Source organism: Pleuronectes platessa, chromosome 18, assembly GCF_947347685.1.
Source record: "Pleuronectes platessa chromosome 18, fPlePla1.1, whole genome shotgun sequence".
NCBI lineage: Eukaryota > Metazoa > Chordata > Actinopteri > Pleuronectiformes > Pleuronectidae > Pleuronectes > Pleuronectes platessa.
In genome coordinates, this window is record NC_070643.1 from 9,364,611 (window position 1) to 9,392,272 (window position 27,662).

At 44.8% G+C, this 27,662-nt stretch overlaps 1 protein-coding gene across 1 annotated transcript; it reads right to left on the bottom strand.

Moving 5' to 3' along the window:
• Positions 1 to 597: 597 nt before the first annotated feature.
• angpt2b (angiopoietin 2b) lies at positions 598 to 21,460 on the bottom strand. Its single transcript, XM_053446763.1, has 9 exons — positions 20,482 to 21,460; positions 14,482 to 14,637; positions 13,713 to 13,834; positions 11,562 to 11,794; positions 10,937 to 11,061; positions 8,368 to 8,469; positions 5,287 to 5,453; positions 1,998 to 2,128; positions 598 to 1,746 (listed from the first exon to the last, which is right to left on the bottom strand). The coding sequence occupies exons 1-9, from the start codon at positions 20,803 to 20,805 to the stop codon at positions 1,586 to 1,588; spliced, it is 1,521 nt and encodes a 506-aa protein (XP_053302738.1). The 5' UTR covers positions 20,806 to 21,460; the 3' UTR covers positions 598 to 1,585.
• Positions 21,461 to 27,662: the final 6,202 nt, after the last annotated feature.

Consider the following 27,662-nt stretch of genomic DNA (forward strand, 5'->3'; position numbering starts at 1 on the left):
TGTTGTGTGCTCTATATTTTACAACATCTGAAAGCAAATATTTTTTCTCTCATAGTTCAAGAATCGGTGAAGCTGGAAACCCCAATAACTGGCTCACAGTTCTTTATACACCTAATGTTGCATTTCTGTTGTTGTATCAAATCTGCAGAAGTTTATAAAAGGAGAACACGAAATCTTTAAATTACTGTCTGTCTGTCTGTCTGTCTGTCTATCTATCGTCTACTATTGTCTGTCTATCTGTGTCTGTCTATAGTCTGTCTATCTATAGTCTGCCTGTTTATCTATAGTCTGTCTGTCTGTCTGTCTGTCTGTCTGTCTGTCTAGCCGCTCTGTGTGTCTGTAGTGTGTCTGTACACATCGCCAGTGGACTCCTGTGTTATCTTCCAGCGGCTGCTGTCCCCAGTGTTTACCATCAGATGCAGGTCACTGTTTGTTGAGGGGAAACCTTGTGTCTAATGGGCACCACTGGGACCAGTGTTATTGGATGATTCATCAGATCAGTGTTGCAGGGCAGGTCCTTGTTTGACTTCTTGATTCCGGCGCGTGAGGTTTGTTGAAGTATATGTTATAACTGACTCAGAAACATGCACCTGGCAGTTCAGGGTTACAGGCACCAAACACTGTGTGTCATTTATTGTTTCGTCAAAGTAAATTTTTTTTTTTACAATTTTTGTTCCCAGATGCTATAATAAAATGTTTCTTGTTTAAAAAGCAGATTACACCAGTGAAAGTGTAAGATGTGCTTTCATGAGCGAAACCTCTAACAAATAAAGTTTTACGAGAGGTGTGACTGTAAAGAATCGGGGATGTTTCCTTGTGAAAAGCCCTTTGGGAGATACAGCAAAGGGACAGTTATTGTTCTTTTTGCTGTTTTATAAACACTGGTGAACCCTTTAAGTCACTGTGGGTTGTTTAACGTTACATGTACAAATTGAACAGTTTTAGAGTACAGCTGCTCTGCAGTCTCTTGGAATAAAGTTATATAATCAGTTACAATCACAGGAGAGTGATAGCTTAAAAACAAACATTACATATCCAAGTTCATAAAGTAATAAGTGCTATGTTGAGATTTTTTTTACAGAATATATTTTAGTTAAATAACTTTCTGTTAACTATACACATAGCTGTCTGTGAATAAATGCAGTGGGGACATGTTGCCTTAAAACACCTTATACAGCAAATAGACGAATACACAACACAAGGTTTTATATTTTGATATCAAAATAGGTAAATCAGTTTATTAATTGGATTCAGCTTTGGGTCGAGTATCTGGTAATTAGAATTCGATTTGTGTTCTTGTGATATGTTATCATCGGTAGCCAAGCTCATACACTCTATTTCCTTCTTCTCTCAGCTGAGGACTCTCAGCAAAAGTCCTTCATAAAATAAAGCCTGGGCGCCTTTTTTTTGTGGAATTCCTCATTCGGGAATCTCCTAAACTGTCCTGCTGGGAGTGTGTGTGTGTGTCCCCAGGCAGTTCCTAAACACCCATCCAAGATGTCCAGGAGCTGAGTTGTCTGATTCCTCGGGGGCATTATCCATGTTATCCACTTGAAGTGACCAACATCCTGAACGAGCCTCGCCATCAGAAGTTTGCCGGCCGCACCATCATGGTTGTCATCGTGGCCATCAGATTTGGGCCCTTCCAATAGTACCATTTGATGCCATTGTAGCGAACCACGCTGGACGAGGCAGGGTAGTACATGCCATTCAGGTTGGACGGCCCACAAGCCTCAAACCACCAACCTGGAGAGGAGGGAAACGTGCCAGAAAGTTCAAGGGAAAAAGTCAGATTTAATTGATTTCCAGCTCATGAAATGTAACACCCGAATGTACAGCTGTAAGTCTGCAGTAACTTATTACGTAACATTATACAGGCGCACAGGGAAAATGAAACGCACCCCCCGGGAGATTTACAAGGGGGTGGATACAAATGTTTAACAAAGCGGGTTACAGGGAGACACAGACTGGGATGAGTGGAGGGAGGGGCCGTGTACCTCCTGACGCCAGCTGTGCACACTTGCAGGTGCACTGGTCGTTGTCTCTGTCCTTGGTGCTGAATTGGGTGCCGGAGTGGGTGAGGCTGCTGGTCCGTCCGGCTGTGCCGCTGAAGCCCTCGGCGTGCAGACTGGTTTTTTTGTGGAGGAAAAGAAGTGCAAAGACTTTTAGCAAAAAAATAAAACACTCAGCCCCAGGCAATTCTATTCATTATTTAAAGCTGCGGTGGGAAACGTTGCTTGTTGGCAGCTTCAAGCGGCAGTGATTGGTTACTGCCGGGAAAACGCTTTGAACTTCAGTGTCTCTGAAATCTTCTAATGTTGTGTTGTTAAGTGAACACAGCACCATAGTGTTTACCACACGGGCTGATCTGTGAGTCCTTAACACCACGGGATACCGACGGGATGAGAGAGAGAGGCAAAAACATATATCTGAGTCAGTGAGTGCGACTCTCTGTAGCTGTGGTGCCTATGGTTGTTGTTTAGAAACCTTCATCGTTAAATTGTTTGTCTGATTTGTCCACACTTATATAACATGACTAATTTTGGCAAAGTGTGAATAGGCGGCATTTTAAAGTTAGGGTTGGTAATCCTGAAAAAGCTAGCAAGAGCAGGTTACTAATTTGCAACCAATTGATCCAACCCCCTTCCATCGGCCCACTCGTCAAAGCCCCAAAACACATGAACACACACTTTTTTTGTATTGTTTTGCAGTGGGAGTTGTTTTTTGTTTTGCAGTGGAAGTTGTTTTTTGTGTGTAATGGAACAGGGACACTGGCTGCACTTTCTCTCCCATTTTATTCGGGACTCGCTCACGAACTTCTAACTATGCCTCAGCAGTGTGTGTCTCTTCAGCTGAAGACTCAGGTCATTCATTCAATCATTTAATTTAGTCTGAATACAATGATGGTTGTGTTTATTCCTGCAAGGACCATAGACACCAAATTTTGTATTTGATTTAATTGTTAGTTTTGTATCGATAGCTATTGGGATGTAAAGAGGATTTTAACAAATAAGATCTAAAGTGTTTCCGAAACATCTTACCAACCTTACTTTTTATATTATTTCCAAAAAGGTCAATAAAGATGAAATTGAAAAAAATAAAAGGTTATATATCCTCTCTCTCTGAGCTCGTATCCTAGGGCACGTAAAATCAATTGTAATACTAGGCACCATCCTCCCATTGCTCCTGACTGTTGCCAAACTTCAACAAAAGAAAACCGAACCTCGAGAACCTGTCATTATTTCCCCTCCATGCTGTGCCAGGTGAAACAAGCAGCCTGAGAGGAACCTCTGCCCACGTAAAAAATAATTCGCTCTATTACCATACAAACCCAACTCCCATGTTTATATGTTTCCATCTGTCCGACCACGTGTGTCAGTGTTTGAAGAGAGTGGGTGAGGAGCTCAGCCCTACTGTCCGGGCCTCTCCTCTCCGCTGCCCAGTCGTTCTGACTTGTTAGAGCAGTCCTGAGATATGTGACCCCCCCACCCTCTGTAGCCCCGGGGGCAAGCTGTCCTTGAAGACCAAATAAAGAATCCTCCCCTTGGATTTGTAAGTTCGCCGGGCACGACCCACACATCACGAGGGGCGGGCGAACGGGAGTGAGAGCGCCGGGGTACGGGAATAACGATGGAGAAGCAGAGGGAGCGGAATTAAACATGAGAGGATATTTTCTCTGAGAATGTTTTCTTTCCTTTTCATCACGGAATCGGCCTCGTGAAGAAAATTAAAAGCTATCAAATTAGACAGCATGGCAACCGCAGGGCTACAGGATATCCCATTGGAAGGGATTAGCCTGTGAACTCTGCTCATTCCACTCCCCAGTACATTTGCAAGTAGCCGTGACTTCCAGAGGATTCGGTTCAGCTGCTCCACCAACACCACAGACCACAGGCCAATCCTATTCAAGGTGACGGTCGCCCTTTATTGTTATTCTATCCCTCGATAAGAAAAATATTGTTACGTTGAAAGGAATGCTCACCATTGTTTTACTTTAACAACAGCTATTCTTGGCTTACCCGAGGGGGAAAGTGGTTCTGTCATGCCGATGATTAATGTTTGAATAATATTAATGAGTTTTGGGTGAAGACCTCCGTGTTGCTGCGGGGGGAGCGCGCCCGTTGCAGCTGAGGAGCCCGCCTGGCTTCACAGCACCGTAGCTGTGGCTCGGGATTAATAACAGAAGACCCCTCGGAAGAAGCCGGGCATGTGGAGAACGCCAGTAAAGCTGGTACATCTTGAGCTGGTTAAACAGAACATGATGTCAGAGGTTGCAGCTACAGAGGCGATTATATTCATTCAGGTGCTTCACCTCACACGGTGTCGCCCACAGCAGGATTGTGAAACATTCCGTTTCATCGCGCTAATTATGTGGAACAAACTCAGGCTAATGCAATTTGCTGCGCTATTAGGGTTCTTGGAAAGCCAACCCCCCCGCGCATGATTATGATTTGTCATCTCCCGGCGCATCAGTCTCAAGGGCAGATCCCTGTGAATTTACATGAAATCGAAACGTGTAACTATTCTTGGTGTGCATTCTTTTTTTCCCGGCTGTTTTGGAGGTGGCGTGGCTTCAGCTCACCCACGCATAATCTCGTTAGGGATTGCAGGGTTTCCGGGGGGGAGCTCTGTTTGTGTTGTCAGTTCCCGGCAGGAGCAGGTATTGCAGAGCGCTTCTGTTATACTCTGGTGGATTTTCAGGGGGGCAAATGTAGCTGGGGTGATGAGGAAGAGAGAAATGGATGGCAGGCGGGAAAAAAGCGTGGCAGCGTGCCCCCCTCCACTGTGCTCATTATTTTGAATGACATTCTTAAAGACGTTTCCAAGTGGTTCCTTCTAACTTCAGCGCTCGGGGATAAGAACACTTCGGAGGGAAAGAGAGGAATTGGAAATGTTAATAACGGTTTCTAATCTAAGTCGTGATTTTAAGAGTCTTTCAACCAAACAGAAGGCAACAACTGACAGTGTGTTACTGCTTTGCAATTATACTTTTCACAGCAGAAGGCTCCTAAAAAACTCGACTGAAATAAAGTTACCCTCATAATCGTCCAATCCGTATCACATTTCTGAAAAAGTAGAAGAATTTGATTGGAAACTGGGGAGTTTAATAAGTTCTTCTTTTAAGCCTTTTGTCATATCGCACGTTACTACTTACCAGAATGGTTAATTTTGTAATTCGCGGGCTGGATTTTGATCCAAACTTCAGTCAATATTACAAGTAAGATCGAATAATGCAGTTATGAGGAAGAGAATAATCACATAATAGGAGTCTCGCTGAGTGAATACCTGTAGTTGCGGTTCTCCCCGTCTATGTAGAAGCGATCGTAATGGGAGAAGGCCTCGTTCCCCTCTCTGTCTCTCAGCTGGACGTGCAGGCCGTATTCCTGGGAGCTCGTCAGCTTGTGGATGATATCATTTCCCAGCCAGTGTTCCCCAGACGGCTCCCCGAAGCCCTGGAGTACACACAAAGACAGGGAAACAATAGAAGGAGAACATACCCTAACAAGGGGGGCTGATTTTCCCCACACACCTGCCAAGTGTTTTTTTCCTTTGGAATAACTATAAAAATGGACCTCAATTTAAAAAAGCCACATTTATCATTTTGATGTCCTGAGGTAGTCAACTGATATTTCTCTCCCAAAGCACGGGGGCAGGTCAGTAGAGACATTAATTTAGCATAATATTCCATCACGGATCTGTCTGGACCCAGAAAACTTCGAGTGAAATAAAAACTGGCCTTGTGGACCGATCCACTGTTTGTTTTTTCACGTCAGAGCTTCGCATTTCAAATAAATCTACTGTCATATCTTTGGCAGAGGCAAACCTATAATGAATGACCCCTAAATATCATGAACAAGTAGAAATATAAGACATAACATATTTCAAGATGGACATATAGTGGTATTGTGGTTAAGGATGCAGGACGGTGAGACCAATGCAGATATGTCAGTATTGTGCAGGAGGTCATGAATAGGTTATGATATCATATGAGCGTATGAGAGGATGTGGCTCTCAACCAAACTGACCACTGCAGCATCCGTCCATCCGTCAGCTACACAGCTTATCCTCTTGAGGGTCATGGGGGGAGTCTCCAGTCCTATCGTGTGGCTGATGTGTATAAACAAACCCTCACGCTCACATTCAAACTTATTTAGAGTTGACAAATAGCCTAAGTGAGCGTTTTGCATGAGGAGAACATGGGACATTCTAACTCCAGTGCTTTCGACAGTTCATCCCGTCCCCAGTCACCATTACAACCATGATTTTTAGAACATCCTGTCACTAGTAAGTCTCTACAGCCCTCGCTTACACTGGTATACATCACAATAGAATGTCTGTATAGCAGGTTATTATGGACAGTCAGAGCTTAGAAGCAGCTCGTTCTATCGATCTAGGACTTTATATTGTGATATAACATTAACAAAGGGAAAGGGAATGTGAGAGGTGTCAATAGGATCAATATGGACACTATATCTAGCTTTAATTGGAAGGTGGGACTTAACAGGAGTTTGTCATCATGAACGTAAGTGGAAGTCTACAAGACAGTGATTATTAAACGAGCAACATTTAAATCTTATGATAAGAAGAATGATGGATTTATTGAGATATCATTAAGAAATGAACAGACGTCAATCGGACTGGTTTTCTAGACAAAGATGAAGTTTGAATTGTCGACTGAAACGCTTGTTTGTGACACAGTTGGTTTCTGATGAAAAGAGAAACTTTTCAAATTGTAATTTCTTTAGCGTAGTCACAAAATTAAAATGTTTGTGTTATATTAATCGTATTTTTAGGGACTCAATGGTATTGGAGGCTTTCCCAGTGTTTGGTTTCTTAACCCATTGGATAGAGCAGCGACCCCCCTTCCTCACATTAATGTTGTTCTGGTGGATCAACACCTAACCAAAACACTCTGTACGTTTTTCAACTCTTTTATCAACCACCTGTAAATAAAGAGCAGGCTGAATATACAGAGACACTAAGAAGAGAAAAATGTCCAGGGCTCAAGAGCAGTCGATAGGCAATCTGGAATGATGCAATCATGTAGGAGGCGCAGCGATACCAACATGATTTCACAAAGAATAAGTGCAGCATTAAATGAAAATGGGTACAGTGGAAGTGACGGCTTTGACAGAGGGAATGGATGTTTTCCTTCCAGGGAAAGGATAATGACACCGCAGCGCTCCATTCAAAGTGGCGGCCTGAGAGGAGGGACGTCACGCGGCTTCGGTTAATGAGTCTCAGAGGAGCGTCGAGTATAAAATAACACTTCAGCCGACGCCAACGGATGCAAGAAGTGGATTCGAGAAGGTAACTGACAGTCAATAGCAAATTAAAGCATCAAGTGCAATTATTTGAAAGTGTATTTATTTCTTTATCCTTTTGAAAAGACGGACACATTCTGTATCTTGTTTACATCTAAATTCTAAGCCACTCTGTCTCGCTGGCACACCCTCTCTTTGTCACTGGTCAACTGAGAGTCCCTGAGCCTTTTTTTTATCACTTGATCAGCGCCATGTAGGACTATAGAGAGTGGTTGGTCCGGGGCAGTGAAGCGTTTTGGTGCGTATGTTATCAGTCATCTATGGGAGGGGGGGGGGCTGTGCTCCCACGCTCCCAACTGGAGCCAAACATTTATCATCCACTTTTAAAAATATTGTTCTTGAAAGAGTTTTTCTTTTTTTTTGTTGCTCTTTATCACGTTTCGCTTTTCATGTCCAATCCAAGCTGTGGCCACTGATTTGTTGGTGTGGGGTGAAACATGAATCTCTACTACTCTCAAACAAAAACCCCAAACTGGCCTCGCCCGCTTGTTCTCTGTGTAATAGAACACAGTCAGATAGCAATTGTTTAACTCTATAGCTCCATTGATTGAACATTGATTCTATAAAGAAAACTTTCTCATGAGACAAAAATCTGAAGGTGTGTGTTTGATTCGGTCAGAGCTGTGGAGCAACTTCCTGTTTTCCAGTCTGAGAATTAGGTTTTGGATTTGGAATCGTGTTCCTGTCATCATCACACTCATTCCCTTTTGCAAGAAAGCTATTGAGATCTTAAGAATGGACACAAACTCTGCAAATGCTCTGTGGTCAATGAAGTACACAGTGTGTTTGTGTGTGTGTGTGTGTGTGTGTGTACGTGGGAGTATTAACAGGGAGAGGGAGTGAGAGCAGGTGCAATAACATGGGGGGTGGTAGAGAACACGAGGGCGGCCAAATACAACAACCGCGGGTCACCTGGGATCACAGGCCAGTCGCCTCCCACGCCTCCCAGTGCCAAACTGCCTGTGGATAGTTATTGGAACCTCCTGTCCCACTAATACGCCGACAACGCTGCCCCCCTCACCCTACAGTCTGAAGGACCCACCATTTTGTAGTCCCTCCAGCCGCGGTGGAAGTTGACGGAGCCGTTGGTCCGACGCTGCAGCACCGTCCACCCCCCACCTCTCGTCTTCATGTCACAAAACACCTGGAATAAGAGGAGGAACAGGGGAGGGGTTGTTAACAAAGGTCAATGCGTTTAAATACTAAACAAACGGCTGTAACATAAATAATTAACATATTGAAGGTTGATATTGAACACTTGGTTTGATACTTATCCAGGTTTCTATCAGGAAACACTTTTACTTTGAAGAATACTTGGGTTTTATTTGGTCAAAATGTTAAATCTATATTATAACATTTCGTCACAATCCTATTTCATAATATTTGTAAATTTACAGTTACAATTCATTGATTTTAGGCTCGTTTCCAACGACCTGCTGCATCAAAGTCCAAAATTCACTCAGTATCTGGCTCTTCAGTAGCTAAAAGCTCTTCTTTGTTAATTGTCGAATAATTCTGGGCAGTTAGTTTACAGTGGGTTGATCACACCCTTGTAGCAGTTTAACACAACAAGAAAGACATTTAATGAAGAAAAAAAAGAGGGGGGATAATGCTATGACCCAGGTGGGAAGGAAAAACTAACAAATCAGCATGTTCTCCTATCCCCCGGAGTGGGGGGGTTGAGGAGGAGGCATCTGCGTTTTTGGTTACACACGCTGTTTTCTTTCGTTCTTGGCCGCACATTTTTGCCATATGCAGATCTGCTTGGAAGAACAAATCAGAAAATGAACCCGAGATGTCGACTTGCTCTACACATTCGAGGTGTTAAGCTGGACACTTTCCAGCTTCCCTTAGGTATAGTGATTAAATGACTGTGTGAATCGCTCCCCCGGGCGGTAAGATTAGATGCTTTTTGTATCCGAGATTCATCTTTAATCAAAGTGAATGGACTTAGCGTTGGACTGTTATATGTACGTGTCTGTATAATGTTTTCAACTCCGATTATAGAGGCGGTCGCTTTAATTTTGTCCATCAAACAAACCCGTGTGACCTGTCTCAGGAGTCGAGCTGTATAGATGCTGGCGTGTGGGCGGAATCCCACAGGGTCTCTCTCCGTTTCGCCATTTCTCTGCTCGAAATGAAAAGAGAGTTTCCAGCGCCTTTCCCCATGAATAGCAAAACTGCATCGAGGTCCAATGGCAGTCGGGACTCTAACCTCTGAAAACACTGCAGACAGGCGATGTGCTGTGATAATCCTCTGACACATAAAGTCACTGTTATTGCCTCGGATGCGTCACGCTGGAAACAAAATGGAAATCTCAATTCAAGTCATTTTACAAAGCGTGGTCGTTACTCGGATTTAGACCAGATCTGTATTTAATACCTCAAACAAACTTTATTACTGGCCAGCAAGGACTCGTTCCAGGCCCCAAAAAAAATTCGAAAAAGATGTGATCTTTTTTTTCAAGGCTGCTTTCTGGGGATGAAATAATTACTTTTCAAATCCGTATTGAGACAAGCCTGCATGTGTTTCATTTTACGAGCCCCGTGCCTGTGTAATTCTAAATAAGTATGCACAACCGGGTCTTAAAAAAAACTGAAAAGATGCTGAACGGCGCCATTCTTCACAGCCGTGGTGATAAAAGGTTGGACGGATAGACAACGTGGATAGATCACACTTGTGGGCACCTTTTGTCTCCGCTCCAAGTGATGAAGCTCCGCTGGCTCTGCTTCCAAAATAGGGCAATTTTTGTCTGCCCCACTTTTTGTGCGAGCCACCCAGCTCGTCCGCCTCGTTGGAATCGGATGAATGAGAGTGAAAGCAGAATTGATTTAGGGAGCGCTAACTTGCACCGGTGGAAATGTGCGTCGGCCCTAGTTGGCAGGAAACACATGGCACCATTGCCTAATACAGTACATCGCTGCCTTGCCCACAGGAAATGAAGTGGAAGAACAGGGGGGGGGGCAGGGGGCAGTGGGAGAGGGTGCCAACCAGCAAACTCGATGCTACTGTTATCTTTCTTCTTCCCTGGTAGGCTCTGGGTGTGAAGATCCCAGCCAAGAATGCTCCCTGTGATTCAAGAGAAAGGATGACCCGCTGTTCGATGCCATCGCTGAGTTTGCTGCTGCAGGTCAGCGGCAGCACTTCTTAAGCTTTTCTGAATTTGCATTCAGAGGCGTACGCTCACTCACCAGGAAGCCTGCGGGGCATGATGCTCCCGTTGCTTATTATTTTATCCCAGTAACTCAGCGGGGCACTTCCATCAACCTCTGTAGCAAAAAAGCCCAGCGACCTGCCATTACCTCAGACCAGCCTGTCCTTGCCTCTGTTTACTGCAGTCCAAAAACATAATAAAAGCCCGCTGAATGTCATTATGTAGTGTGTGTGTGACAGTTAGTGTGTGTGTATGTGTGTGTGCGTGTGTGTGTGTGTGTGTGAGCTTTCCATCACGCAGTCTGGGCCAAACCCAAAGTTGGTACACGTGAAAAAAGATCCCAGTTCTAAATACTGCAAGGCAAATGGACCAAAAAAAACAAAAAAAAAGTTTCAAGTCACAGCCTGTTACGTGATATTTGCCAGAAAAGGCCGGTGACCTTTAAAGCCTCACTACCTTCACAGTCCGGGTGGAGTTGGGGAGGAGTATGCTATATGTTCCACTCGCTGTCACTCCGGATCGCAGGATCTCCGTGCAGTCCCGAAAACCAAGCAACTCCTCTTTGGGCGAACTGGAGATTTCTGGTGGGGGGGAAACAAACAAGCAGCCATGTGTTTACAGATGGCTGCCCTGTGGGTTTTTTTACACACAAATCCCCGACCACATATGTGAGCTCTCTCCTAACCTGTGCCTGTGGCAGAGTATGTACTGCATGCATGTACCTAGTGTGTGTGAGATTAGAATTACATGCTGCTCGAGGTGTTATTTTCGTGTTAAATTGATTTTTTCCAGCTTAAATCACAAATCCCTTCCTGATTAATTGAAATCTATTCTAACCCTAACTGTTTGTCTAATGAATTTCTGCTGTTTATTGATACTGTTAATGAGTCTTTTTGGCCCCCGCGGAGGAAATGACTCATTGGAATGAAACAGAAATTCTGTTGACAATATTTGTTAATCTCTTTTATCCCTACACAATGTTCCTCCTGTTATGCATATTGGTTCCCTTTGTTTAAAAATTAATTACATTTGCAGCACAATTTGTTCAATCGAAAAAAAAGAATGAATCCCTCAGCTTTACCGTTGCAGTGGTTGACCATGGCCAGCAGCTGCTGAACGGTGTCGGCGAGCGAGGCCTGCTGCCTCTGCAGCGAGGTGCTGTTGAGCGTGGAGCTGCCCAGTTCGCCCTGCAGCTGACCGACCAGGCGGCCCTGCCTCTCCAGGAGCTCCTGGAGCTGCTGCTTCTCGCTCTGCAGGCCCTGCCGCTCCCTCCCGTACCGAGCCTCCAGGGCCAAGAGCCTCTGTTCCAGAAAACTGTCAAGCAAAACAAATTCAGAGGAAAATTTTTCAGTGCACTTGAGGGGGAGAAATCACAAGATTATATTAAGTGCTAAAAGGCTTCTTGGAGCGGGTGCGGGGGGGGGGGGGGGAGAATCCATCCATTCAGCACTTAGCTTTCACAGTGGAGGTTGCATAAATGTGCCCATTTACACGAGGATGACTAATGGGCATCAGCACGACAGCCTCATTGGGCTAACACCATACAAACACCTGTATTGCAGCAGGGCTCACAGATGGGTCTGCATGCTAAGCCTCTTGATCATGGCCATGAGGCAACAATCTCATGACGTGTGTGTGTGTGTGTGTGTGTGTGTGCGCGCAATTGCCTCACCCCCACTCCCAAATGAAGATCATAAATCCCCGCCGCCTGATCTTTATGGCTTTGACTAATGACTCTGCAACCGTTATTTATTGAAACAAATCCGGCGACCCAGATTGAACAAGCTACTTCTCAGGCCTGTGCACACGCGGCTGCCGCACTAAACCTGTGTCCTCCATCTCCCACTTAAGGGGCGGCGGCTTCCAGGTACGTGGCCTGGAAGGAATCAATCCAAATCGTTTTTTATCATCACTTCCCTTTTTGCTTTGGGGGGGGGGGACGATCAATTAATGTGGCAAAGCTGGTGAACAAATGGTGCATTCATGTGTTCCCCCCAAAACAAAGCATGTTGGTTGACTGAACAAATATGTACATGTATATGATATTTCTGCTCAGTTCAACCCTAATTCCTAACATGTTGCGCTATTTATTGTTACTGTCATCTAGATGTTGCTGTTAGCCGGCTGTCTATGTGCTGCACTTCCTGTCAATACTATTTTACATGTAGTTCCTATGAAAACAAACATGTCACTCTCTCTTTTTGAGTTTGGCAGCAGTTCAGAAACAGGCTTCATGCACTGCAGGCACTGCACTTCCCTTTTTCTTCTGCAGATCCACTATGACCCTTCTAACTCACGCGTCCCGTCACAGTGTTCACCCTCGTGGAGACGTATTCACGGCGGACACGTGCAACCAGTTTGAAGGAGGATGAGGCAAAAGGGCAGAGCGGGGGGGGGCCACGCAGAGCCAGATGTGTAACAGGTGTCGGCGCCGGGGCACCGTGTTCTCCCCTGGTCACGTTATGGCGCAGATGGATGGAATGATCAACAACCACATACAAAGATAGAAAACACCCACTCCCTTTCACACTGCTGAGCGGCCTGTTCTTAACCCCCGCTTGGCCCCCGTTTGACCTCGTGTTCCAAGAGAGAGGAATGGGAAACTCCTCCTAACACACCAAACGCTGCCGTGTACAGAATATGGATTATGTTGTCGTTAAGTGCCCTGCTGCTCTGGTCGGTCACAGTCAGTCAACACGCTGCTTTCCAGTTGTTTCCAGAGGGACTGGTCTCATGCGTGTGAATGTGCAGACCCAGTATGTCTCCCTTTTTCTTTTTTTGAAGGCCTCTAATATTTTTGCGCGAAGTAGCTTATTCCTGAGAAAACATTCTTTGTTTGGTGCACAGGAAGTGATGCGTTTTATGTTTCCTGCAGCGGCCACACCAGCTCATTTGCAATCTGGAAAGAAAAATACAGCAGCCAGACATGCAAACAAAACAGCGCCACCTATAGTCACCATAGCTCTAAGAGAGAATCCAAGGTAAACACAAGCGCGGCAGACACAGGTCTGGACTAATTGGTGAAGTCTGGAAAGCAAAGAGCATAAACAATAGCATGACGTCACGGTGTCTGAAGATGAAAACCACTTTACATCCAGCTGCCGCACTAACACCAACTAACATAATTCAGCCTGAAAATGAGGTGCCTGTACCTTCCAGCACAACCACACCTTGGTAGTTTTGAAGTGCCCATAATGTACTTGTATAGTCTTTCTAAAGTGTGACCGCTCACCTGTTTTTCTCGCTGAGCCGTGAGATTTCCTGAGTCTGCAGGAGAATGTGTTTCTCCAGCCGGTTGGTGAAGAGCGAGTACTCGAGCAGCTGGATCTCCAGGCGACTTGTCTGGTTTAACACCTACAGATGGATAAAAAAAATAGAAGAATAACTTTGTCAAAGTGAGCAAAGGGGCGGAGGGGAGTGATGAATAATATTGATGAAGTAAAAAAAAAGGCAGAGATGGCAGCGTTGCGCGGCACATCACACGGCTCATGATGCACATTTTTGATGTTAGAATCAACTCTTTAGCACGAATTATCTCACAAGCACCTGTGACATGTTTTGATGTTGCGGATGAAACGAGAAAAAGGAAACTTGGAACAAAGCAACTCAGATATTTGTACAGGTTGCCGCTTCATAGCGACTTTGATGAGCACGAGGACAAAAAAACAAGCCTGGTCTGTAATAACAGCTCTGTGGCATGATTGAAGACCCATCTGTGCTGTGCTACTGAGCTTTGTGTTTTAATTGGCTTGTTGTCAGACGCCCGGGCTCGTCTCATTGCGTCAATCAGAGCCTGTAGATCCAAATAGCAGCTGTCGTCGAGCGGTTGTTGCGACCTTTGGGCACGGCTTCTCGGCAGGTTACATATGATTGAGTTAGCTATTCGCCAAGTTAGTTCATAAGTGTTTGTTTCCGTACGGGTGTTGTGAGTTTGGATTGGCTGCAAGCTCTTAATCAGCCCCCCCCCCCCCCCCCCCCCCCCCCCACCCGCATAGGCTCACCTGAGTCTCCACGTCTGTCAGTTTGCGAGTCTGCTCCGCTGATTGGCTGAGGAGGTTGGTCCCCATCTCGAGCATGGCGGCTGTCTGGGTGTGCACCGCACTTCGCTTTATTTCCTCCATCCCAGAGCGCACATTCTCCTGGATGAAGTTCTCCAGCTGGGAAGACAACAGACGGACTCTGGGAATATTAACCACAATGTCAAGTTGTCGCCATGCTCATGTTTTAGCAGGTAACGATAATGTATAATTCAGAAGTTGATGAAGCACCGTGAGGGGGATTTCACACCTGAACGTCTGGACCAAGGTTCACTTTGTTTACAATTGATCCGGTTAGTCAGTTTCATTCTAAACTAAGGGTCTTAAGGTTGTTATACATGAGTCACCATCGTGGGCTGCGTCTATCAATGCTTGACATTGATTGGTTTTAAATGTCACCGTGTTTGGTGGTTTTTTTCCACTTGAAATGAAGAAATGGTCATTTTCGTTGCCCCTTTTATATTATTATGGAAATATCAACATCCCCAACTCCAGGCACAGTAATTATCACTAGTCTGAATCCACCAAAGGAACCTCCTCATCATCCAAACACTATGAAGACGGGGGTGAAGACTTATGCGAGCTAATCTGCTCTCCACACATATTTTTCTTCTTCTAATGTTTAATGCTGTCTCAACTTCCTGTAGTTGGTCCAAACAAAGTGGTTTCACACTGCAAACGAACCCAACAAGGGTTCAGTGTGATCCAGACTAGATTGGTTTGGAATAAACTGAAAAGCACAAAGTTACGGACCTAAAATAGATGAAAGAGTAATCTGTGTTTGTCACATCAATCCTCTCAGGTACTGTGACAAAGGCATAGAATGAATTATCCCCAAGGCACTGCATATGCCTTGCCATCCATCTACCTACCCATCCACCCATCCATCCATCCATCCATCCATCTGCAGGTGTTCCTCGGGCAACATCGGTCAAACTGGCAATAATAAAATGATGCAATATAAAGACATTTCAATGTGAAGATAGAGGAGCAAAAATCGTATATTCTTGGGGTTTTGACATTAGGATATTCATGTGCTGGACTTAGGGGAAAGTCACTTATATACTCGAATCAATCACAAACTCACAGAAAGACACACCGGGCGAAAACCCATCATGTGTTACAGCAGGAGTAAAAATAGGCTGGCATCCATCTTGCTCCAATAAATAGATTTTCTTATTAATGTGGTCGGATTGAGCAAATGGCACCAGGAAGACAAATTCTGCTTATCCTGCCGTGAACGATGGAATTTTGTTTGATGTTTTAACGGTCAATGATCCTGGGCCTTCTCAATGAGGGAAAGTAGAATATCGAACCGGGGGGGAGCATTAATATTTATGACTTTTCTGGGAGGGGAAAAAAAAATGATGAGGCTTTATTCATTAAACCACATGACTGGAAAATGAAGTCTCCGAGGAGAAGGCATTCCAAATTATCCAGCTAATGAGCGGCTATCCACAGAACTCTCAGAGCACTCAAATGAGACAAAGAATGTTTTTTTCTTTTCCAACACAAATATCTATCACAGAATGGAATAGCATTATCATCGACTGTGGCGGAAAAGTTTCAATTTCTTTATAAAAATACCAATCCAAGACGGCATATAGAGATGAAGCAGCAATTAATCGTTTGCCCTGCGAGTAATATGTCTCTCTTTGTCTTTCAGGCTTTCCCTCTTTCCTCTCTCATGGTCTATAAATCCATCGCTCACATTTTTGCTAGTTTAGAAGAACTTAGGCAGCTGAAAAAAATAAATGTAAAATCCTTCCATAATGAAAGTTTTGAAGCGATTATCAAGCGGATTAAAGCCAAGTCCAAAGGGAGAAGCAAGGATCCCAGCGTGATATTCAGCCTGGTGTATTGAAGCCACTCTCTGTTGCCTGTCCAAAGAGTTCCCATTACAACCATCTGTAACAGAGCTCACTACCAAGGTCTTTTACTCTCCATCTCCCATTGCCAATTGCATTAATTGCAGTGGGAGATGCAGTCAAACGCTGTACTATGCAGCCTGATGAATCACATTTGGGATGTAGCGTGATTCAGCTACATTGTGTCTGAGAGGGACAGAGGAGAGAGGAATCACATGAGTTGTATCGTTTTACCTTAATTGTTGTGCCACGTTTGTTTTCAGCCGCAGTTACAGGAGACGGTGAAAACACATCTGCCGGGTGCTGTGGGCAAAATGACAACGATGGACTGATCCCACACTGGGATCTGACTGACTGTGAGGGACGGGAATGAACTTTGTTTGATGAAAACTTCACCCCAATTCAACGGGGGGGGAGGATACAAATTTGGTTTGTGGTGCCGGCAGCACTGGGAAAATGACATTCACAGGAATCAACAGTGACATCTCAACAGTGAGAGAGAGAGAGAGACAATTAGTCTGGACAATCCTCAGATGTCACAGTGGGCAGTTTTGATTTCATTCGCAATCGGCTCCTTTCTGTCTCAGGAATTGTCTCTGTGGAAGTGGTTGACAGCTTTGTGGGTAATCCAGAGTAACCAGGAGATTTACCAGTTGTTTGAGTTATGTTGCTGGTCATGCTGGAGGCAAGGCTCTAGGGATGACAGCCTGTCCACCATTTCGGCCCAGACTGAAGAATCGAACTATAAATCTCTGTCTCTGTATTTCAATTTTCTCAACAAATGCTCTTCTGATTAAATTCAAACTCTGCAAATATATTTAGCTCAGAGTTTTAGGTCTAGCAAATTTCACTTTCAAACTGCACTTGTTACCATGCTTACCATCTTTCCCTTTAACTTGAGTGAAAAACATTTAAATGGTAAATGTCTGTATTTATGTAGCACATTTATAGTCTAGGTGACCATTTAAAGTGCTTTAAAGTAGGTGACCATTTAAAGTAGGTGACCATTTAAAGTGCTTTAAAGTAAAGTATTGCCATCAATATTAATACACAGTCGGCAAAGTGTATGAATTCCCTGTTCAGTATCTAGCCCATGGACACTTCATGCGGAATAGGGCAGACAGGGATTGAACCACCTCATGGTCAGAGGACGACCCGCTTCTAGTTCCATCAGATGCAACGAAGGTCAAGACCGCTTTAACATATCACTCATGAAAATATGATGGATCGTCTTTTTTTTTTTTTTTTAAATGTGAATTTATCCGGCAGGTATTTTTATCATATTTGTGATTTCCTAACAGGCTAAATTCGTGGGAAGTACAGTCCTGCCCGAAAGGATGAATCCTAATGACTATGGAGATCCCCTGAATTTTCTTCTTCGAAATATTTGTGGTTTTGGTTAATATTTATCAGAACCTTCTGGATGGACTTGGTGAAGTCATTCCAGAGTTATTCATCAAACTGATGAAATTACCAACAGCCTTGAATCTATTTTTTGTTGAGTGCCACTTTGCTCCACTAACATTTAAAGCACTTTCTGACTCTGGGAGGTGCTCATATAAATACATTTGATGTATTCACTTAACATGATAAACATCAGTCTTATTAGCATGGTAGAATGCAGACACCACTTGTGCCTAAACACAGGCCAACAGAGCCACTAGCATGGGTATGGTGTTGTTTCAATGCACGTTTTCAGAGATGAAGCAATACCTCATCCAAATGAAGCCAAACTCATCCATGTTTCAGTTTATGAAGTGAGGTAACTAAGAAATCATGTTTTGTTCTAGTGAAGATGGACATAGTTTGAGACTTTTAAACGCGGAGAAAAATGGCGCTTGTTAAAGAAAAGGAAAGAAACTAAAGACTGCTGAGTTCACAATAACATAAGTAATGAGGGTGACATAAAGGTCACCGAGGGTGGTAGAGCCACCCGGATTTTTCTGCAACATTTCTGCTTTCTCATAATCTCCACGGCCTCTTAAAAAGTACAAACATAAGCACGCACACTTCTCTTTTGCCAAGCCCTCGGGGCATCAGAAGACGGAAGGGACTAGATTGGGTGTGTGTGTGTGTGTGTGTGTGTGTGTGTGTGTGTGTGTGTGTGTGTGTGTGTGTGTGTGTGTGTGTGTGTGTGTGTGTGTGTGTGTGTGTGTGTGTGTGTGTGTGTGTGTGTGTGTGTGTTGGGGGGGGTTGCTTCATTGAGGGTTAGTTCAAAAGAAAACATCCCAATTTTTTTCTTGGAAACAGCAAATAAGTTAAGTGGAACATAAATGCAGCCTTGTTGCACTTCATCCAATTGAAGATTCCTCTGCGGAACATGGTGGATTAGTGAGTGTATGTGTCTGTGTGTGTGTGTGTGTGTGTGTGCGCGCTCTTACTTTTGGATGGAAGGCTCACAGTAAGCCTCACAACATCCCAGAGGAGAACTGAGTGGGATCGTACAGAGTTTCACCGACATACTCGCGCCTCAAGCTCTTCCGCATCCCCCCCCCCCCCCCCCCACACACACACACACTTATGCAGATGAGCTTAATGAGCTCCACAAGGTGCTGAAAAGGATTTGCCATCTGGGGTCAAAGGTTAGAAAGGGGATGCCGTGTTTGTGTTGAAATCCCACCTACACCACCGTAATTTATGCATCACTTTGGCTTGGTGGGGGGGGGCAACGCGTTGATAGGTAGGAACTCTGTGCTCATTCCAAACGTCGTGCGGAGGAGGTTTGGCGAGAGAGCACGATGTCTGTCAGCAGGGTTTCAATCACATCTCCGGTGACGGGAATAGACCCAAGTGCAGTACTGTATGTGAAGCTTTTTTTATTCCACTTCATCCTTTAGCTTTGCAGGCTGTACGCAGGAGTAATATACTGTGTGCAAGAGGAAGTGTGTGCTCTATCTCGCCTCTTATCTGTGTCCGTCTCCATCTCTGACTCGCACACACGCACATGTAGCGTGGCCTCCTGGGACGCCTCCCGTGGAAGCTATAGGTCTCCAGCTCTCGGGCCGAGCATCAGACAGAATGGGCACGGGGGAGTTGAGAGTGTGTTTTTCATACGGGTGTGTCAGGGGAGCACGGACAAGACGGACCAGGAGTTGGAGATCTGACGCTCGATGACTCGAGGTGTGAGACGAGACACATTCATCATCCCGTTGCAGCGGAGCCGTCCGGATGTGTCCAGAAGTGAAGGAGATGGATAGAGAGGAGCGGAGTGTCAAGAGGAAAAAAGGAGAACTGGGGAAGGGAAGGTGGAGGAAATACACTGACGAGCCGTGGCATTCATTTTCACCAGTTTTCAAATTCTGCAGTATAATCAGCGTGTTTGCCTCCAGTCGGCCAATCTAAACATTGCGCTTATAATCAGTCATAAATATTCTGAGAGAGATGCAGAGAAGAATAGAGGGATGGGTGGAGAGGGGTGGAGAGGGGTGGCGTGTCAGTCAGTCAGTGCCAGACAATGGCCCAACACTGATTCCGTGCCCCGATGACCTTAGCAATGAAAACACTATTGTGAAGCCACTTTTAATCGCATCATTTCATTTAGTCAGTCATAATCCCGGCTAAATGGAACCGCAAAGGCCAACCGCTCTGCAAAGAGACATGCTGCAATGTGTCTGAGAAAGATAAACAAGTTTTTGTTTGTTTTTTCACAGAGGAAACGTGTTATGTATTTATTTAACTAACTTTTTCCCGCACACCAATCGACTGAAACACGAGTCCAAGGTGACGTTTTTGTGTACTCGTTGCCTGTGTGCGGGGGGGGAACAATCATTTAGAAGTGTTTGAGATGTCTTTGGCAGCACCCTCGCATCAGCCAACTTATTTCATCTCGTCTGCTCTGCTCTCGCATGCAACAGGGACTTCTGGTATCCCAGTAGTCTTAAATCCAGAACAACACTCGTACGCCAGGCGTTGTCATGGAGCCACATGTGCATACTGACAGCATCCAGGAAATCCCAGCTAAGCACTGAACATGTGATAGTGGTCCGTTCCCTGCTTCCCCTACCAGGCTATAATGACTTAAGCAAAACTCAGAGTAAGAATTGTGAAATGACAGAGGAGAAAGTGGTTATTTGAGGTAACAGTTCAGGGGTCTTACTTTATGCAGCCACTGGGTGTTATTCTCCATCGCACTCTCCAGACTCTCCAGCTTCTTCTCCTGCGAGGAAGACCTCTCCTTCTGGGCCTTACCCGGCCTGGATTGGCTGGGGTCCAGCTCGGGCTCGGGCTCGGGCGGGGAGTCCCTCTGGAGGGTGTTGGTGACCTGGAAGTCCTTCGGGGGATGGCAGTGCTCCACCTCGGGGAGGACGAAGGTGTAGCTGCACGGGCCGTGCTGCACGCGGTGCTGTTGGCGCTCCGAGGCGATGGCGGCGGCCAGCAGGTGGGCCAGGTAGGCGAGGGTCAGGGCCAGCAGGCGGCCCATGTCAGGGGGAGGAAAGGGAGAGGGGGAGAAGGAGGTTTGCTCCAACTGGCAGAGCAGACAAATGTCAGGTCTGGTGAGTTTCTACTTTCCTCCTCTTTATCTCTAAACTCTCGTCTCCTCACTCCAATCCCTTCCACTGCAGTTTCAATCCCTTCTTTCTTCTCTTTGGCCTGGTCCTCCTCTTTGCTGCTGCATCCACAAGTCGACTTCAGCCCAGTTCGTGCTCCAGCACTTCACAACACACACACATATGTATATATTTATACACACACAGGAGATGATAACTGTGACTCCACCACGTGCAGCTCAGTCCAGGAAACCGACGGCAGACTTCCCTCTCACCATTTGTCTCTCTCCTGAAAAGTTGCTTTGCTCACTGTCTTCTCTTCAAGCTGCTGGAGTCCATGCGTCGCTCTGGAGGAGAGAGGAGAGGAGGAGTGGAGAGGCGAGTGGCCCGCTCCAGGATGTTGGTTGAAGTGGTAACGCTCTTAAAGCACAGTGAGAGAGAGCGAGCGAGTGGCGTTCCTCTCCACACACTCTTACGCAAACACACACACACACATGCACACACACACGCCTCCCCAGCACATAATCACTGAACCACCCTTCCCTCTTTCACTTTCTTCCTCCTTCTTGCAGCCCTCCTATGTTCTGTTTGCGGGGGGTTGGAGGAGGAGGCTTCAAAAATACACACAGCTCACCACAAGAGCAAAAACTCGGAACTTTCTCTGACAACTATCTGCTCCCTCCCATTCTCACTCCCCCCCCCACCCCCTCTCTCCCACTCCCACTCTGTTGGTTTATTGGCATGACCAGTGTTGCCAATGCATGTTTTGAATGATAAAGTTTAATAATAGTGTATTCTTTTGGAGAGTACATAGAAACGACAACATATGGTTTGTAATTAAATTATCTTGTGTCAGTATTTTACGCTTCACTTATTTAAAAAGCTTTTAACTGTATCGTTTAAAAGTCTGGGAGATAAACTGGAAAAAGCTTTAGAGAGGCAACCTGGAGTTTAAATTGTTTACAGCTAATCGCACAAACGTGTTCTCACTACGTCAGAGCTAACACACCTTGCAAATTTCAAACTCTTTGTCTTTTACACACACTTACATCTACCTGGAAGCAATTTTCGCTGCATATAGAAAAGTTTGCCGCTGATTTGCCTCATTGTGTTTTATTCCACTTTTACAAGCACAACTTAGTTTGTAAATGTGGAAATCAAGTTAAATATTACAACTCTTTTCTGAAACCACCATTTAGTTAAATTGAATCGTTTAGATTGCTGCACCGATCATCTGTCTCTCGCATACCATTAAATATCCAAGCTGCCATATTCTAACTTGTCCCACCACAGTTTTATACTGAAATAAAAAAAGAATTTCACTTCTCACAGTAACACAAGAAACCTCTATCGTCCATAAACTCGTTACCATCCACGCAGACAGTCAGACCTCATAGTTTTAGTGGCCCTTGCAGTTCAGTTCCCTCTCTCTCACACGAGTGATTGAAAATTGAATGAATTCTCTGGACTTCTCTGGAAAAAACTGCTTTACCTCCTAACACACAACTTCACCTCCACCTCCTCCGTCCCTCAGCTTCCCGGGGCTCTCCTCTTTGCCTGGAGTGATGATCCTGATTATTTTTTGGATCTACCTCGTGCTTGTTTAAGATTTAGCCTCAGCCCGACCTTTTGTGCTTTGTTTGCCTGCTGGAATTTTTCTATCTTTGTGTTTTCTTTGTTAGGACCTAACTTTTATTCCTACCTCCTCAGTGGCACGCTTGGCTCGCTCAGAATCTTGGTATAATTCATATTGCTGCTGATATTCCGACGCAACCTAGAGGCCCACCCAGCCTCATGTCTTAATGTATAATATAAGATTCAGGCCACACTTACACCACGGATCCTCCATGTAATCATCTTCTGAATAGACATCGTCACCGCAGGGCAACACACACGCTTTCAGCACGTCCTGCTTCTTTTCAATTCTTTCCTGTCACACGGACTCAAACAAGTGAAATCACACTCTCCAAGGATAATAAGAGAGGAAGTCGTCCTGTCACACATCCAGCTTGAAGGCTGTTTGTTTGCTCCCTGGGATCAATACTCCCAAAGAGGAACAAACCCTATTATACTTTCAAATTTCAACATTTTCTTCCTTCGTCTGTTGTGCTTCATTCGTTTCCATGCTAGTAATACGTTAGAGGACGAGCGTGTGGTATGAAAGCTCGCGTATGATTTCCAATGCACTGTGGAGTCGTAATAACCTTATCTCACGAGCATTCCACACTGCCACTATTGTGCGGACGCTTAATGACCCATTATCTTTAAAACCCAGTGTGTGGCCCCATCGCTCTGCATACAGGCATCCATGCACTGTATGTACAGCACCCACCAGTCTGAACATGATTCATTGACTTGATTGTCAATAGGAAATGAGCCTGATGATGGTTTCACAGGAATAACTGCCAGCTTCTTGGAAAGAAGAAAACCAAAAGTAAGTTTCACCTCATTAAGATTAAGATTAAGATACATTTATTTATCCCAAACACATGCACAGACATGCAAAGGCACACTCATGCAGGTAGGGAAATCTAACCTCTGCTTTTAACCCATCTGGTGCAGGACACACAGAGCAGTCAGCGACCATGTACGGCACACGGGGAGCAGATGTTGGGAGGGTAAGGTGCCTTGCTCAGGGGCACTAGACGGGGTAGGGAGAATCTTCTTGGTTTTTTGGACAGATCAATCCAGGTTCGTCTTTTTGTTGTTTCTCCGTGGAGTCGAACCAGAGACCTTTTCTGCCCATAGTCCAAGTTTCTGCCACTAGTCCTCTCCCTCATCCTCGAACTAAAGTGTGCTTTTAGTTTTGATTTGATTGTATTTTAATTCTATTTAGTTGATTAAGTTAATTGACTTGAAACTATTGTGAACACGGGGAAGAGTTTCCTGCAGCATATATTCTTAATGGGTGATTAACAGATGTCACTTTGTGTTCAGTGATGTCCCAGATTTTGCGAAATTGTGGAAACTACAAGACAAGAGACTTGGGAAAAAAAAAGTTTTCCCACAAACCCGAGTGTGCTGCTGAATTTATGTGAAAAAATGTATTAACAAATGAGATTTGTCTGAGATGAAATGATTGATGGATAAAGTGATTGAATTGGGAAAGAGGACGAAACGTTATGATTTTGTGCAAACTTACTGACAGCGTTATAACCCGCTGGAGACCGTGGTTCCTCTTGTGGCCTCTGTCTGCAGAATAAAAAGAGTACACCCACTTTTTATTGCACTCCGTTTTTCATATAAAGACAGAATGAAGAGGAAGATGGGATTAGATCTTTTTTGGCAGAGGACAGCATCGAGTGGCAGTCTCAGCGAGTCCAGTTGGAGGGCGATATATGGATTTGGTTAGATATGGAGATGGCTTTAACAATCACACCGCCTCTGGCTGGTTAAGTGTCCAGAAATAGACAGTGTATCATTGGACTGTTTCCAGTGTTCCATCACAACACGAGGGTAAATATTAGCAAAATATTAAACAGAGTCTGCTTTCAGTTACACAACGGAATGGGAGTGAAAGTGAAAAGTGGTTGTGGCTGTGTGCAGAGAGGGGTTTGACTTTGGTCCAGTTTTCTTTCATAAAACAAGTTTCTCCTCATAAAACGCGGCAACATCACAATTCTGAAATGTTCTTTACGCGTCAAATAAAATATATTCTAAACATGCAGGCAGGAGTTAAAGTGGAATTTGGCAGGCGGGGGAGCCCCAAGATCGGGATGGATTATTTTCCCATTACTTGTAGGACGTGAAGCCACAATAACTGCTTTGGTTTTGATAGTCTACTGAGCCCAGCACACTCTCATGTACACCTCAAATGGAAGGGACAGCAACAGGGACACTAAAGACTTAAAGACACCCTATCAGGCTTTGTCCCGGTTTGCCTGATGGCCGGTAAATTAACATGAGGCCACTAATCATATTTATATACTTTACTTATTAATTGAAGATCCTGATTTAGCTCATTCCAGGCCTCTTTAACCAATAAATGCAGATGCACTGTACATTTGCAGCAAACCTTTAAAGGTAGGATTGGTAAGATGTTTCTGTAACACTTTTATCTAATTTGTTGAAAGCAATCAATACAAAATAAGGAAAATATAGCATCTGTGGCCCCTTACAGGACTGTAATAACACGACCAATCATTTACTTTGGACCGAATTAACAGATTCATCACAAACATTCACAGCCAAAGCAAAGACAATAGCCAGAAGTAAGCGAGCGAGTCACAGAGAGCTGGTAGTTGTCAGGCAGTGCACGTGCCTATGTTTCCAGGTACTTTCTTTGATGAAAGAGCCGATGAGAGTGGGTTGGATGCATCGGTTGCATTCTATCGCTAGTTTTTCCAGGATTACCAACCCTAGCTTTAACAGGCTCTTCTCTTGATCATGCACTGAACACATAGAATATACAAGTTTTTGACTATGACTATGTCGAAAACCTTGAAAATGGATGATGTAATGAAAAAAAACATCACTGTTACATCCCAACCAGATGATCGTCATAAAGGTTGCTATGAGACATATGTAAATACTCCTCACATGATGAATTATGTCTCACAGTAAAAGCCTGTTGATATATTTTTACATCACTCATCTGCACTGTTTTTGAATTTGTCCCAGCAAGTCAAAGGAAACATTCAATATACCAGGGTAAGTGCAGTGTTTATTGAAATGTACATTTCAAACATAAACACATTTGCTGCCATGTAAAACAAAGTATGATGTTAAAAGAAATCGCCTCGGGGCCATAACTCATAGCGAGCTGCAGTTAAACACTCTCCCTGGGGAACGCCGGTTGTTTAGTTTAGTGTCTCCTGTCAGGCTAAGGTATTTCCCGCTGCTCCCCAAAGGCCCTGAATCAATCCGCCTGCTAGATTTGAAGGTGACATTCAGGCCCCCCCCGCCCTCCCCCTGGTCTGGGTATAGCGTCCTCCTCATCGGCCCCACTCATCACCCAACCCTGTCCCGCGAGGCAAACGCTACAAAAGCCACAACTGCACAAAACAAATCAGAGAGCAGTTGTTTTATGTTGAAGGAGATCAGGGGAGGATAACAATAACTAACCCTAATTTTTTGTTTTATTTTTAGAAATCAAGCTTGCCAAACTTTTTACAACGTGGAATCCATCCGTAGAGGTTTTTGTTATTCTTGTGTAGCGGTTGTGAGTATCCACCCTGCGCTGCAGCCTCTCGCAGTGGGACCCATCACTCCGCACAGCAATCCAAACCTTCCTCTCCGGCCGGATGGAAAGAGCAGAGAGAGAGAGAGAGAGAGAGACCAGAACGGCCCCAGATTCCCCTTAAAGGTTCCTCCTCTTAGAACCCGTCTGAAACACTTAACACCCTCATCCACTTTAATCTACTCAGGCTGTCACTGCTGACCATCTGTTTAAGGTCTGTTTGCTCAGACTGGCAAACGAGAGAAACGCGAGACGCGCCCAGGTCAGACCCGGCCTGCGACTGTCTGCAGCGGGTTAATGACAATTATGATAACAATGATCGTGTTCACATAGCTCTCCTACCTCCCCTCATGCATGTTTCTGAGCGAACGAGGCATCCAGGCAACAGGGAGCCCATGGGAGCTGCTCAGAGGGGAAAACAAAGTTAAGCCTCGCCAATTTGAACTGGAAGTGAGATGAACTCGGATGAACCACATCTGACGAACCAGAGAGAGAGACAGATCGGCTGCGGTCTGCGTTTGTTAAAGGATCGGCAGGGCAACTAAATCAAACTCCTGATGGGATCACTCACGGGCTGAAGGTGCTTGAAAATGACACAATCACTATCAGACATGTCCAGAACAAATAAAGCTCCACATCTTAGAGCTGGCGACTGAATTCAAATGCCATGGTGAGTGATTCATCCATGGACCCTTTTGATCATCTACACAATGATATGCATTTATTTCCATGGAGACATAGAGCAAATAGAGCGTGTGGTGTCCCCCTGCCCCCCGACAGAGGAGAGTTTCCTCTCCTCACCCGCCATTCAAAGCAACCAAGCTATTTCAAATAAAAAATTCCTGCACTGGCAAGATATAAACTGCCATAAACCATAAAACTAAACCTAACTGCCAGTAAAAGCCAAGAAATGTACTTCTATGAATTTGACTGTGGCTGATTCAGAAGGGGGGGGGGGGAATGGCGTTGACAAATGAGCACTCTGGAAATAACGGTTTCTCAAATCCGATGCCAGCGTTTGTCGAATGCTGAAAGTAGACAGGTGAAGGGTTGTGAGAACGTGTTCCTCAGTGTGCGATCGGGCCTGCCAACCACTCTACACAGACAGTTTAACAGCCCTCGTAAAAAAAAATAAAAAAAAGGAGCATTAAGCAAAGCAGGTCCAGATCCACGTCTGCCTCTCATCGACCTTCCTCAACCGTTCGCCGTTTGATCCACTTCTCATGAATGAAAAAAACGTCCTGACTCACTCCTGGAGCTTGCCCTTTAAAAATTTCAACATTTAAATTGCTATTCCTATATACGTCTGTGACTCAAACAGTCTGCTATGTGGGAGCTGCCTGATCACACAGCCCAGATACCGTTATTCATAGCAAGCTGTCTCTTGTAAAACACCACGAGAACCAGTTTGAAGCCCGGGCACTATTCATTAGAGGAATAGACAGATGAACACTGTAATGCACTGTGTCTTTTTACTACTGTTGCTTCCTGCCTAATGATGACTTGTGTAGAATTCTAATAGAACTGATTGTAATACCGGGTAAGGGCGCGATAATGGCAACGAACAAGCTAATGCACATATATTATGTGATCCTGTCACAACGGAGGCTT